The 14,497-nt window shown below is 34.1% G+C and overlaps 1 protein-coding gene across 5 annotated transcripts in view; it reads right to left on the reverse strand.

Moving 5' to 3' along the window:
- LOC104358699 (phosphofructokinase, platelet) overlaps window positions 1-14,497 on the reverse strand; it is a 47,549-nt gene that overhangs the window by 7,487 nt on the left and 25,565 nt on the right. For 2 of the 5 annotated variants that reach the window (XM_032982668.2, XM_032982671.2), the window contains 5 exons: window positions 13,278-13,347; window positions 10,656-10,802; window positions 9,739-9,809; window positions 9,212-9,299; window positions 8,102-8,254 (listed from right to left, as the gene is read on the reverse strand). In XM_032982668.2, the coding sequence (XP_032838559.1) occupies window positions 8,102-8,254; window positions 9,212-9,299; window positions 9,739-9,809; window positions 10,656-10,802; window positions 13,278-13,347 (529 nt within the window). Of the gene's footprint in view, window positions 1-2,154; window positions 2,308-8,101; window positions 8,255-9,211; window positions 9,300-9,738; window positions 9,810-10,655; window positions 10,803-13,277; window positions 13,348-14,497 lie in introns of all 5 variants that reach the window. The other 3 variants (XM_032982672.2, XM_032982670.2, XM_042802125.1) reach the window with 2 other exon arrangements.

Raw genomic sequence — 14,497 nt, forward strand, 5'->3', positions numbered from 1 at the left:
CAAGCACTTTATTTTCCCCTTCCAGATGTGGTTTCGTAAGAATTTTTGGAGAATACTGGCTTCTGGCATTTGGTAATCAGTAACAAATTTATAATAATCCCCATTACTTTTAATAGTGGCAGGTGCAGCACTGAAGCAATTTTAATTCTTTTTTAAAAAGTTGCCTGGAACTGGATGGATACTATGTGTTTAGCTTACATTATAAAAAAAAACCTCTTGGCTTCAGAAAATTTAGAAGAAATAAATACACATGTGAAGATTTCCTTCATTTTGAGAGACCTAAAATACTTGCCAACTTTAAGCTTTCTAAAGAAGTTTTCCAGCTGTTAGTAGCAGGATAAAATTTTCTGCCTTTTGAGAAGCTTTAAATTCTAAGCAAGGATGTAAATCATTAGTTGCTTCTGGGATTATCCACTTTATTTATTTAGAAGAATTTCTATCTTTGCCTATATAAGAGACATAGTAGAAACTTTCTACTATTCTTGCTCTCTCAGAATCACTGTGACACAAATACTCACATATGAAAATGACACGGATGGATTGTAAAGAATCATTAATTCATATATTACTCCATGGGCTGGAAAAGCCAAAGCTCAAAAACTTGATTCAGGTTTCAGAAGTTTTAAACATGAAGACATGGTGACTCTTTTTGGAGTACTCTTTGGACTTTCATTTGTAGTTGAGCTTTCATATGAACTGAGCCAGCTTCATGAAAAATCTGATATTCAGAACTTCACCAAATCAAGTGTTCTATTTTTAGCATAAAATAAACATTTTAACCATAATGAAATTCAATAGATACAACCATTTTTATTTTATTTTTTATTGAACTACTCTAAGTTGTACAAATTGTAATTAAAATTAATAATAAAAACAATGAAATAAGAAGAAGCATCGTTTTTTCGCCACTGTGTTTTCATGTTTTCACTTTTACAGGTGCATCACTATTAGAAGTGATATCAGTCATAATTAGCAGACTTAGCCTGACATTTATAAAAGTAGGTAAGGGGGAAGCAGCTCATGGAGTGGTAAAAGTACCTGTGTCCTGCATATGAATGTATTGCTACAGTTTCCCCACACTACATCTTATCTTCACCCTGGGGATGCTGTATTGCATCTCCTGATGACGAGACCATAATGTATTCTGACACAGCTCTTTTGATTATCTACTGGAGCCTTTTCACTCTATCTAGATATATAACGCTCTATTAGAGCAGGAAAACAATCCTGCATTTCTCAAACCCCTGGATCTCTAGTCTGACTTCCTTGGACAATTACTTCATGATTAGTTTTATGGATTGATAATGAGGGGCTTGATAAAACACAGAGCTGTTGAGAGGTTTACTCATTTGTTTGTATTAGGCCTCAACTCAGTTCCCTTTACTGTGGCTCCAGAAGAGTCAATAGGATAGTAAACAAATTTAAGAGTTCATATAATGGTTATGCCCAAGGGGAAAAGCCATGGCAGACTAAAACTAGAAAATTGATTGTTCTGACTGAAATGGAAAACTCATTCAAAGCAAGATCCGGCTTCATACTGTTTAGTTAGCATCAGTGACAGACTTAACTGCTTATACTATGCATGCATTTATAGGCACTTAATATGTGTTAAGCCTAATGCAGTCTATGGGATTATTCATGTGTTTAGTGTTAACCATATACTTAAAACGCTCTACTGCACTGCGCTCAGTCATCAACCTATGCAATAAATGTCGCATTTATTTATAAAACATGTGCTTTCCTCTTTCACCTAAGTAATGATGAGGAGCTACATAAGATTAAAAAAAAAAATCAAACCATGCAAAATATTTTATTCTCAATAAAAGCAAATGCTCTAAGCACTAATGCAGCAGTCCTGGATAACAAAACAGAATTTCTAAAAGTTAAACATACAACATATTTAATTTTTATAAAGTCAATCTTTAATCAGTCTTGGGAAAACAAAACAAAACAAAACAAAAAAAAAACCCACAAAACAAACAAACAAAACCCGAAAAACAACCACCAAAAAAACCCACACCAGCTTCTTAACTATGAACTATTAAAAAAATACAGTAGCTGAATTATTTTAGACAACCAGACATTTCAAGGTCTTTAGGAACCCTCACCTTAAGCATTTTATCATGTTAACTTTTAAAAGATATGCAGTCTTACCTCCACAATAGCATTCAACGCAGTGTCAGCACCAATGCTAAAGTCTGTGCCTGGCACATTGTTGCTAATAGTAGCAGGCAACACACAGATAGGTATGCAAAACTCCTCAAAGCAGGAACGTGCCTCGTGTAGCTGCAGACAACTTTCATAGGCCTGAAGCAGTGGTACAAGTATAAGTGATACATTCTTTGTCTTTGGATTGCTCTGCTAATGACTCCTTTCATGTGATGGTAAATTTGGCTGTTCATTGGCCCAAGTAAATACAATTGGTGAGATTATTGGGAGGGGAAGGAATATCCAGTACATACCACAACAATGCACTGGGGTTGCATTGGCACAATGCTCTTTGAAGAAATGCAGAAGATTAGTGCAAGTTAATACAGAGTGAATGTGAAGAGTGCACAGCACAGAGGTCTGAAGCAGATGGGCAGAAAAAGACAGCATAAAGGTAGACTGGAAATCATTCCACAAGAAACCACTCAAAGAACAAAGCTTGATACATATTAAGGAGTTTAGAAAGTTAACTAGTAGAACACCTACAACTTGAAGGAAGTTATTAAAGAAAGCTCTTTTTAAAAAAACTATGTTATCCTATAAAGTCAAGACGCACATCTATTTCCACCAAGAAAAAGGGAAAAAAGTTTTGCCTATGTCTCCCAAGATTCTATCAACATCACACATCTGCTTCTATGCACATAGACTGGACATAGGCCCAGAAAAATCCATGAACATGTGCACTGAGAGTTAATAAAATTTACAAGTATAGTTCAAGGATTCTCTGAAAAGCAGCTGTAGATCCTTGGGAAGATTCCAAACGCTACAAAATAAATCATCACGTGAAAAAGATTAGGTGTTCCTAATAGATGTCAAAATAATACTTAAAGATTAAGACTTTGCATTTTTAAGTCAGTAAACATATTTTTAGTTGCATTATTCCAATTCTTTCTAATTTAAACTAATCAGCATCTCTCATGATGTGTGGCAGTTTTTCAAACTGTCTGTGTAATGACTCTCTTCAGGAAAACCTGATTATATAGTATGTTACATTTTTCTTAATCTCTTTCCCCCAGAATGGACTGATGTTCACAGAAATCTCATCTTTTCAATTTCTCAAATCAGTTCAGAGAACCACAGATCAAAATTAGATAGCTTTCAAGCTATCTCCACAAATACCTATACAATGACTGATTTAAGCAATAACTTTGGAGAAAATTATAGGAAAAAATTTCACCTGTGAGAGTTCTGCTCTCTAGGTTTTTGTCCTAGATGGAGGAGGTCCTCTTCAGTGAGAGGACAGGACATTTGGCTGTAGCTGTATAACTTCAAACTGCAGTCTATCTCTACTCATGTATTTTGTAAGTGCAACTTTCAATTAAGCTCAGTGTCAGGATGAATTCACAATTTAAGTCTGAAACACAGTCTAAAAGACTGCACTTTCAGGCCTGTAGCTCCGATTAGCAGTATAGCCAGAAGAGTAACAAATGGATTTATTTTATTTTGAGTGGACAAGACTTCACTGAGAAAATTCTGTAGTTGCCTAGCCCAATTCAGCTCAGTCAGGCTGCTTTGAATTTTTTTTCTGCTGAAAAATAAAGATGTACACTGAATAACAGTGGTTTGGTAAAACCCCATGGCTTCCTGGAGATCTACAAAACATGAGTTTGTCTAAGAAGTTTTATATTGAGGCTTTTGGGAAACCAAGTTGAAGGGAGATTTAGAGCAATAACTAACACAATTGGTTAGTCTGCATTTATGATATGTTAAGATGCATTTAAGATATGTTTTACTTGCATTAAATATTGCCATGTTATTTGATGCAAGTGATTTCAGCAAACATATCCAAAGACTGTACCTTCACCAAGCATGAGCATTAGATGATTATATGCAACATCTTTGCATCACTGCAGCAAAATATAAAAAAGCTTTCAATAAAGGGTCATTTAATAATTATAAAGGGTAAACAAGTGATCAGTGTTTTTAATAATTGCTTTCCAACTGTTTCTTAAAAATAAGTACTACAGTAAGATCATAGAGGGATACTGTACTACGTCAATAAAATGGTTTAATCATTTCACACCCTTTTATTGTATTTGTGTTATTAAAAAGGGTATTGCCATAACCAAGGATGCTTTATAAAAATACATGCAGTCAAGCAAAGACTGTGGTTTGTTGACTTTATGTTGATCTAAATGCAAATGGCCATTGAGAGAGATGGATTTACTGGCCTAGCTCCACATCCAGCTGTTGCTAGGACTGAAGTGGATAAAAATTTAATTGGTTAGCTGGCTTGACCAGGCTAATTTTCAGCTTCCTAGGTCAGATTAATGTGGAGCCACATATGCTAATACCAGCAGTGGGAGGGTACAGGAGTCTGTGTTTTTCGAGGGAAATGCATGGAGACTGCATTAAGGCAACCTAACTTTAGCTTTCTTCACTCCTCAGTGGCTGTTTGCTATTCTTTTTCTCACAAAATCAATTGATCAACCTCTACCCCTTTCCCTTTGATGAAAAGGTAGATTGTCAAAGAAGCACATTTGTGAGTTTTATCTTCTTTTTTCAGCTTCTATTTTTCTCCATCTTTAGCTGATACCTTTTTCTTTTCATTTCCCCATTTGCTTCTACATCTCCTAAATCAAGTGGATGCTCTTCAGTACCTTGTTCTGATTTATTCCTTTTTCCATCAGTAGGTTTTGTTTTCAAATTAAATTTTCACCCTTTCCACTCTCTTCTCATGTTCTGTAGCTGAAAGTCTTACTTTTTAGTCATTCTTCTTAATAACAGAGTAGGTTTCTGGTTTTTAGTTCCACCTGAAAAGTGTATTGATAATGCCTCTTTTTGATCAATACTAAGATCAATATTATCAACTTCCATTTAAAAAAATGTCTATTTTTCATGGCTATGTAGGAAAAAGCCTAACACTTCTTTGTTGTCACATTCCAGAGGTCTATTATCTGAAATAGTATTCTATTCATTTTACTGGGTTAGCAACATGAATTTGAGAATATACATATTTTTATTATGGCAGCTTTTTTCTGATGCTTCTTTACACAGAAATCTCAAAGTTCAAGTGCTTATTCTGCAATCCTAAAGAATTTATTTTCTATATCTCTATGTACAAGCCTTAAGCATACCCTTTTCAGGTACAGAAACATCCAGTTTTCCCCAGGTGTTTTAATTAACAATTGTTCTCACTAATATTCTGAAAACTGAAGTGAAAAATACAGCATATCATAAATTTAAATCACTATTCAGAAGACAAACCAAATCCTACTATTCAACTGCTTACAAGCCTATATTTTAAACAAAAATGGAAAAAAAATAGTAAATCCAAGAAGGTCACAGAATCTGTTAGATTTAGAATATAAATTCTAATTATTGAGAAATGTACTACCCACTATCTATGACTTAGGGAAAAAAACAGTCTTGCCAGTCATTCAGAAGTTACATACCTATTGGTATGGTTTTTCTTTCTAAATGCAGCATCTTAACACATTTTATCTGCAGATGTTTCAAAGTACATGCCTTGACAAGCTTCAAACAACCTAACATTGACAAATGTCTAGTGATACCAAACATTATCAAGGCCTCATTACCCAGCAGAAATGTACTTACCTTACTAAAAGTTGTCAAGAACATAGAAGAACAGTATCACAGAAAAAAAATCTAAGTGTGATGACATTTTGGTGTTCATAAGAGGTTCTAATCCAAGAGCATTGAAAACTATGATGCATTTATTGACCTAATAGTGGCAACAGCAATTAAAATGCTATAAACTAGATATAATGGACATTCGTGTCCATGTGCTACTTTAATTTATCACAGTCAGTTATATGACTTTTATCGAGCCTACCAGTCACATTTAATAGGGGGCATCATCACTATTGAACCTGATTGGAACATATGACACAGAAACAAAAGGATGCATTTTTCATTGTTAATTTTAGTGAATCATGTTCAAACAATCAGAGCAGAAAACTGAAAAGATACCAAGCAGAAGTGTTTCCCCAACACAAAAACCTGCTTCTTCCCCCCAAAAGAACAAAATTTAGTTTTCTATTTGATTGAATCTAAAACTTGCAAAGCCATTACATCTCATATTTATTTCAGAGAAAAATCAAGGCAAAATAAAATGCAAAAACAAAGAGGAAACTATTAGTAAAAAAAAAATATATATATATATATATAAAATTTTGAAAAGTTTTCAACTACTGCATTGAAAATATGGAGATACTGACATTTTCTTATCTAATGAAGGTGCATGATATCTAGAAACCTATATATAAAACAAAACACAGCAACAAGGAGAAACTGACTATGATATACTCCCTCTACACTGAATAACCTATAAAAAGAAGTCAGTTAGGTAAACAAAGCTTATGAAGAAAAGAAAAGAAGAAAAGTAGGTGTTATGCACAGTCATTTTACTCACCTTAATTTGTGATCAATCATTTTGGAGAGATATTTTTATTTACCAGAACTGGAAACAACATAAACATTTATAACCTAAGTTGTCTATAAAGCATACATTCAAGATAAATTTTAGTTATCTTGCAGATCTTGGTCAAGAGAATAGTTAAGAAGACAAATTTCCTAACTGAAGGGTTGATTTTGCTGAAGATAAAAATATTCATGTTGGCATGGTAAACAACCAAAAAAAAAACCAAACAAACAAAAACACAACCAAAAAAAAAAAAAAAAAAGTGAAAATTCCAGTAGTGCTTTTGAAGTTGATAGCATCTGAGGAATCACTGAAACTTCTGAAAATAATTTGGAGATCATTAAAATCTTCAAATACATCTAAATGATAGAAGAACTGACATTTAACTTTCAAAATTAACTCGAAATTCTTTTCCTGCTTTACATGAGCACTATGTTCATTATTTTTCACTTTTTAAAATGTAGCTCAATATGGACAATCAGTGAAAAATTCTACATTCTGGCTCCAGCATGGCTGGAAACAAAAATTAGAAAGTGGAATGTGTAATACAATATGGTAATTCATTGCAATTCACTAAATAATTCCGTTTCTTTATAAGTGAAAATACAAATTAAATTTTGAAGACAAATGCTTTATTAGGTATTTGCTGTGTTTTAAACAAACTATGGACACTACAGCTGTATTTGCAATACGTATGTGTCTGAAGATTATTCTGAAAAGAAATAAAATTGAAGGAAGTGTAATATTACTGCTATTTTTTCACAGACAGAATTATGTCAGAATATACAGAAACAGAACTGGTCTTCTTAGCAGAAGTGTGATGGATTAATGTTTCTTAAGTGATTCAGATGAACTGTAAATGTGCATGTCTGAAATTAATTTGTATGGTGTTTGACAATGCTTTCTGTCCAACTCAGTTTAGTGTTAATCAATCCATTTTCATTTTATATCATACTACTGGATTTTATTTTTTTAAAAATACTTCATAATGTCTCATCTCTTTTTGCAAAATCTGTTATTTGTAGAATACATGTAAGTCTTATTATTAGAGAAATATCTTACATTCTGTATTAGAGTAATAAAGATGTTACATAAATAAGGATCTCCTCCTGAACAGAACAACATTCTCTCGGTGTTTGTTACAGCTAGGCATACTCATGCTCTACAATACAATGGGGATTATTTTCCTCTACAGTGCATCAAATGATCATCAAGTCTTAGCTTTAAGTTTCTTTCTTCCATATACAATAGATATATGTCATCTTATTTTGTGGTTTACAAATTTACAGGTCATTGTAGTTTCAGAGGAAACCTAATAGAAGCCCTTGGGATCCTAAACTTTCTCTTTTTTAAATAGGTATCATGAATGTGGCTATATCAAGTAACTGTATAATTTTTCAGACTACATTTCCAAAGTTCTGGTCTATAAAAATATCCAGTTCTAGGCAATTTAGTCAGTTTTAACCAGAACTGCTTTGTTAGTAAGCGCACACACCAGAATAGACTTACATCAGTTATAGTGTTCAGAGCAGTATCTGCACCAATGCTGAAATCTGAACCCGGTACATTGTTGGATACAGTTGCAGGAACCATAACCATTGGAACACAGAATTCATCATATTTCTCTCGGGCAGCTGACAATTCCAGAAGTCCGAGGTATGCCTGTTGGGCACAGGCATTGGGTGAAAAATTGGGATGAATAAAATAAGGGAAAAGTTGGAGTGATAAAATGGAAAGGGCCACAGGGGGAGCCATTTCTACCACGGCACACTTCAGCAAGTCAAAGCATTAAGGAACCACTAAAATCTAACATACACACACAGAAAAAAAAAAAAAAAGCATTAAAACCAGGTGTACATACATTTGAAACAAACAGTAAATAGAACATTTGTTTTCAAGGAAATATATAATTTAGACAAAACACAGTGCTTTTTACAGTACAAACATACTGCAAACTAGTTTCCTAATCTTCAGGTACTGTTACTCCTCATTTAAAATCTTAATATTCCTGAACTAGGACCATGCCTAACAGGTTAGAAAAAAAAGGATGATTCATTCCTTATAAAGATGAAAAAAGCATGTTTTTCTCTGGGAAGAGTTAGTAAAATACTTTCCTGAATCAAAGTTTCAAAAATCTATCATTTTGGTAAAATTAAATGAACGTGAAATAAGGAAAAAGAGAAAATACTTCTCTAGATCAATTACAGATTTTTAAATGCACTATATGAGAAAGAGTGGCTTAAGTAAGGGATCACAGTGCAATTACTACTAAAGATAAGGAACTTCTGGAAGTATGTTCTAAGTATTGATACAGTAAAGACCAGAACCTTCATTACAGAAGTCATTAATTATTTTTTGTTTAATACTGTCATGCTATCTCGCCTTATTTATCCATTTAGCACATCCTGTCTTGCAGTTATTAGTTACTGTCTTAAATGTCAGCTTTCCACAGATTCAGTGGCTGACAACACTTCTGATCCTAAATCCTATTTGTGTTGTATATCAAATATAGTTATAACCAAATGCACTTTACACGAAGATTGGGTAAGAATTAAAGTGGTCTATTCATTTTGTTAGGAATTCTACTCTACTTAGACATAATTATACATTTCAGTGTACCTCAAATCCACCAATAACCATAAGGGCATTAATGTTGTTAGTGCGCATCTGGTCAGCAATCTTCTCCAAATATTTTGCAGGAAGAGTACTAAAAATTATTAAACCAAAAGAAAAAAAAATCAAACCAATTTACAGACTCTGCAACAATAAGAACTATTTACTAAGCTGAAACAGTAAACTGAGCAGGCAATGCAATATTTTTCATTTTACATATTTATCCATATAATTAATTATTCCTGACAACCAGTAAGGAATCATGTCGACTGTAAATAAAGTACAGGTTTGCAATCTTTTAAAGTGCTAGGATCCCAGGAAATTTTTAAGTTCAGGTCTCGACTCCCATTTACATTCTCTCTTCAGAGCTGGTACAGTATTATAAAGATATCCAAGTTGTATCGTAACTATTTTAAAGAAAATAAAAATTGAGGACTTAAAACATTCTGTGGAAAGAAAAGAGCATGCAGTCATACATCAGTTATATAAGATACTAGAATTCATCATATCAACTGACAAAATATTGATGTTACCGTTTTGTACCAAGAATTGATCCTCCTTGACCAGTCCAGCCTCCAACATCTCCCCAGCTGATTTCCTTTATCTTTGAATAAAAGTAGAAAAGGAGATTCTGTTAAGTAATTATCCAGTTACTTTTCTTGACATGCAGCAAATACCAGATACTACTTAATGTAAAGTTGTTGGAACAAGTTGTTGGGCACAGCACCAAAAGTGAACTTGGCAAAGAAAGAAAACAGCATCAAGAAGTTAACTTAATTTCTCTTAAATTCTTACCAATCCCTTTATGTTCTGTCTATTTGTTCTTTCTTCTTCCAAACCATGATGAACCCTGCCTCCCTATTTCATGATCTTATTTTCACGTCCTCTCCTACTGAATGTGAAACACAAAAATCTAAAACTAGGTCTTCGAAGTTAGTTTTGAGACCTATGGCTCCAGCTAGGCGTAGAAATCCTGTCTTGTATCCAGTTTCTCCTCAGTATACCAACTGATGCTTAACATTTAAAATATGGGAACAGAGGAATCTAAATTGCCTGGGGGAAAAAAAAGCTTCCTCTGTCAACAAACACCACTACAAAGTTTCTTAAAGCAAAGGAACACAGATGCAACAATTCATCGCACAAAATCAACAAGTCTTCTGTTATTCTGTGGAAAACATTGCCCAAAATCTGAAGGTAGAATCCATCTGAACTAATTTTGTAGTTCTGCAGCATGTGATTAGCAATACTTAAGACAAAAAAAATCTATAGACTTGAATATTTGAGAAATACAGTTATAGTTTATGTTTTATATATCTTTATGAAATAAAAGAACTTACAGAATCAGTTCCCACAGCAGTTATGACAGCACATACCTTACAAGATCATAAATAAAGGTGGTGGTGTGGGATGGGGTACACACTACTGTGTATTGCACACATATAATACTGACCTTCCCCCTAGAAAAACCTTCAAATCCATCAATGACAGCAAACATTTTATGGCCTTCAGTTATGCCAACTCTTACTGCAGCCCTCACTGCAGCATTCATTCCAGCTGCAGGTGCACCAACATTTAAAACTGCCACATTAAAGTTAGTCTGCAAGAAAAAAAATAATATTTAATAAGCACTTTAATTTCTACACGATGGTTAATTTGCCCATTATATAGTGATAAATATTGGGATGTAGGAAATCTCAAAGCCCCTAAAACCTTCTAAAATTTAAAGTTAACTAGAAGATACATATACATATTTTCCCATTTGCAGAATATTGCATAGAAACAAACAGTTTAAGAAAAAGAGTATTTGTTTTTAAATAAGACTCTATTGCATTTCATTTGGATTGTAGGTTAAGATATTCAGGTTTTTATATTTTATCTCAGCTAGGTTAAAGAAACAAAATACCCTGTGTTATCCAACCAGTTTCATGTTATCAAAGCAGTAGTTTTTTGAAAAAAACACCCAGAATAGCCAAGAACAGAGTAGGAACTGATTCTAGCACAGCAGCAGTTAGGTGTATAACATCAGTATCATGAAAAGTGGAACAGATGATAACTTTTAAAGTATTGGACGGGTTTTTAGAGTAACTGACAATATAGTAGTAAACAGGAGCACTCAGCATCTTTCACAATATCATACATTTTCCAATTATGGCACATTTAAAAGCATTTCCTAATGACTCAAAGCAACTGTGCTTATATCCAATGTCTCCCCAGATTTAATGAGTATCCCAGGTAAGTGGCTAATCTACTCAAATGGAAAAGTCTGAGATACCAAATAGACATTTGTAATTTAATCCACAGGCAAGGTAAAAGAAAAGTTCCTATTTGAAACATAACATGACATGATAAATATATAATGTGTATTCCATACCTATGCATTTAGTCCCCATCTGTATTGCTTTCTTATCAGTTGTACTCTAGATTAAACAACTACATCTAAATGGACATAAGCATTATAGACTGAACAACACGTGGCCAAAATTACACAATCTAGCTACAAAATACTACTAAAAATTCCTGTCTTGTTACAGCAGACCCAACCCTAAACCCACAAGTTTTCAAATTAAAACCACTTTCATCAACAGAATTATTAATTTATAATGATAAATCCAGTACCATTCAGATCATGGATTCTTTCCCAGAGGAAAAAACTTAAATACTTGAATTAAAAAGAAAAATATAACAAAAAAATTACTCATTAATGTGCTCTGTAAGGGTAAACAAAGAGTGCTACTGCATGTAAAATGATAGTAAGCATCTTTGGATTCAATTTGAACTGCAAGTATTCCTTGAAATAGAAGGTTTATTTTTATATAAACCATAAGCCATTGTCTGATTAAGAAACAGCTAGTATAAAACAATACAGTGTCACTGACATCAATAATTGTTGATTTACAACAGATTAAATTATAATCCATTACCAAAAAATTTAAGTGGCACTGCAATTTATTAATTTTGTTTTATTTTTACAGATTTTAAATTAATACTGAGAACAAAATGTAAGTAAATAATTAAAACTTTACATGCACAACCTTTGGGAAAGCTTCTACTATGACATTTTATTTGCAACTAAGTTCCCTTTACTGTCTGAAGTTTTCTCTGACATTTTACAGTATTTTTTCTCAATGAAAATGGCTTGTGATTATGTTACTTGCTATACGCAGAATTTCCAAACAGATCTCAGTTATTCAAATGAGCTTTCCTATTTTCAATCCAATTTTTCTCCTTAATAATATTGAGAAGATACTATTATTAATTACTTAAATTTTTAATTGCAATAAAAATCCAAAAAATGTAACAGTAACATAATCATGCAAATAAGGTAACAAATAGTCTCAAAATACAATTTAAAAAGGAATTAACCAATGAGGTGACGCAGACAGCTACTATGGTCACAACCAGAATTATTCAGTAAACTATTAATGGAAACAAAAAAAAAAAAATCTGTCTGAAATCTGTTTGCAGACAACATTTAGTGTCTACTTCCTAATAAATCCAAATATCCTCATATACACAACTTACAAACTACAAAGGAAAGAAGAACTAAACGTCCACTGCTTTATTATGCACAGTGAGTTATTAGATCAGGTAAACGTGATGCATCTGTCTTCACTATTCCATCCCATGGATTCCTAGACTTACCCCTGCTCTTGAGTAGTTTTGCCCTTCAAAAGGAAGGGCTAGCATTCTTTAATATTGAATCTCCCTTCTTTATCCCAAGATTTTTTGACTCTTAATCACCTTTCTTTCTCTTCATGTTCAGCAACAGAGGTCATAACTGCAACTGTTAGGACCAGACACTATAGCAATTGCAACCAGACATATATCCAAGAAAGAAAGAAACTGTGTAGCTGGAAATTTTCTAGTTAGAATGCTATTTCACTTTTAAAAAATGTTAGCTATTATTTCAATTAAGTTATGTGTTGCAAGTATATTTTTGCCATTATAATATTTAAATAATTTTATAAACTATCCTATAGCATAAGTTTGAAGAGAGTATTAAGGTGGGATCACTATTTGTTAAGATACCCCAAAAGCAGACATGCATTGAACACTCAAAAAAACCCCTTACCTTTGGAAGCTCAACATCTGGTTTTTTGTGTGACAGTAATTTGTAGGTGTTAAGGTTGTTTTCAAAGCTCCTAAAGAAATAATTAAATAAGACAAGTAAATAAGATAAGATAAATAAAATAATAAATTTTTCAACTCATTATTATTTTAAAGAAAAACCTGATTTTTTCAGAAATTTTTGAAAACAGATTGTATTAGCACCAAAGTTATTACAAGTGCAAAACATAATCAAAACTGAAAATGAGAGAACACTAGAAAATACTTAATCCTGTAAGGTAATAGTGATAAAATAGAAAATAACTATATAGCTGGCAAGTTTTATAGATTTGGGATAAAGCATTTTATTATCATAGAATGGTTTGGGTTGGAAGGGACCTTAAAGATCATCTAGTTCCAACCCCCCTGCCATGGGCAGGGACACCTTCCACTAGACCAGGTTGCTCAAAGCCCCGTCCAACCTGGCCTGGAACCCTTCCAGGGAGGGGGCAGCCACACCTTCTCTGGGCAACCTGTGCCAGTGTCTCACCACCCTCACAGTGTAGAATTTCTTCCTAATATCTAATCTAAACCTACCCTCTTTCAGTATAAAACCATTACCCCTTGTTCTATCCCTACACTCCCTGGTAAAGAGTCCCTCCCCATCTTTCCTGTAGCCCCTTTAAGTACTGGAAGGTCACTATAAGGTCTCCCCAGACCCTTCACTCCTCCAGGCTGAACAACCCCAACTCTCTCAGCCTGTCCTCACAGGGGAGGTGCTCTAGTCCCCTGAGCATCTTCGTGGCCTCCTCTGGACCTGCTCAAACAGGTCCATGTCCTTCTTATGTTGGGAACCCCAGAGCTGGACACAGCACTGCATGTGGGATCTCAATGAGATCAGAGTAGAGGGGGAGAATCCTCTCCCCTGACCTGCTGGCCACAATTCTCTTGATGCAGTCCAGGATACAGTTGACTTTCTGGGCTGCGAGTGCACATTTCTGGCTCATAGTCAGTTTTCCACCCACCAATACCCCCAAGTCCTTCTCTCCAAGGCTGCTCTTAATCTACTCATTGCCCAGCCTGTATTTGTGCATGGGATTGCCCTGACCCATGTGCAGGACCTTGTACTTGGCCTTGTTGAACTTCATGAGGTTTACACAGGCCCACCTCTTGAGCCCATCAAGGTCCCTCTGGATGGCATCCCTTCCCTCCAGTGTGTCAACAGCACCATACAGCTCAGTGTTG

This window comes from Tyto alba, unplaced genomic scaffold, assembly GCF_018691265.1.
Source record: "Tyto alba isolate M040663 unplaced genomic scaffold, T.alba_DEE_v4.0 Super-Scaffold_38, whole genome shotgun sequence".
NCBI classification, from domain to species: Eukaryota; Metazoa; Chordata; class Aves; order Strigiformes; family Tytonidae; genus Tyto; species Tyto alba.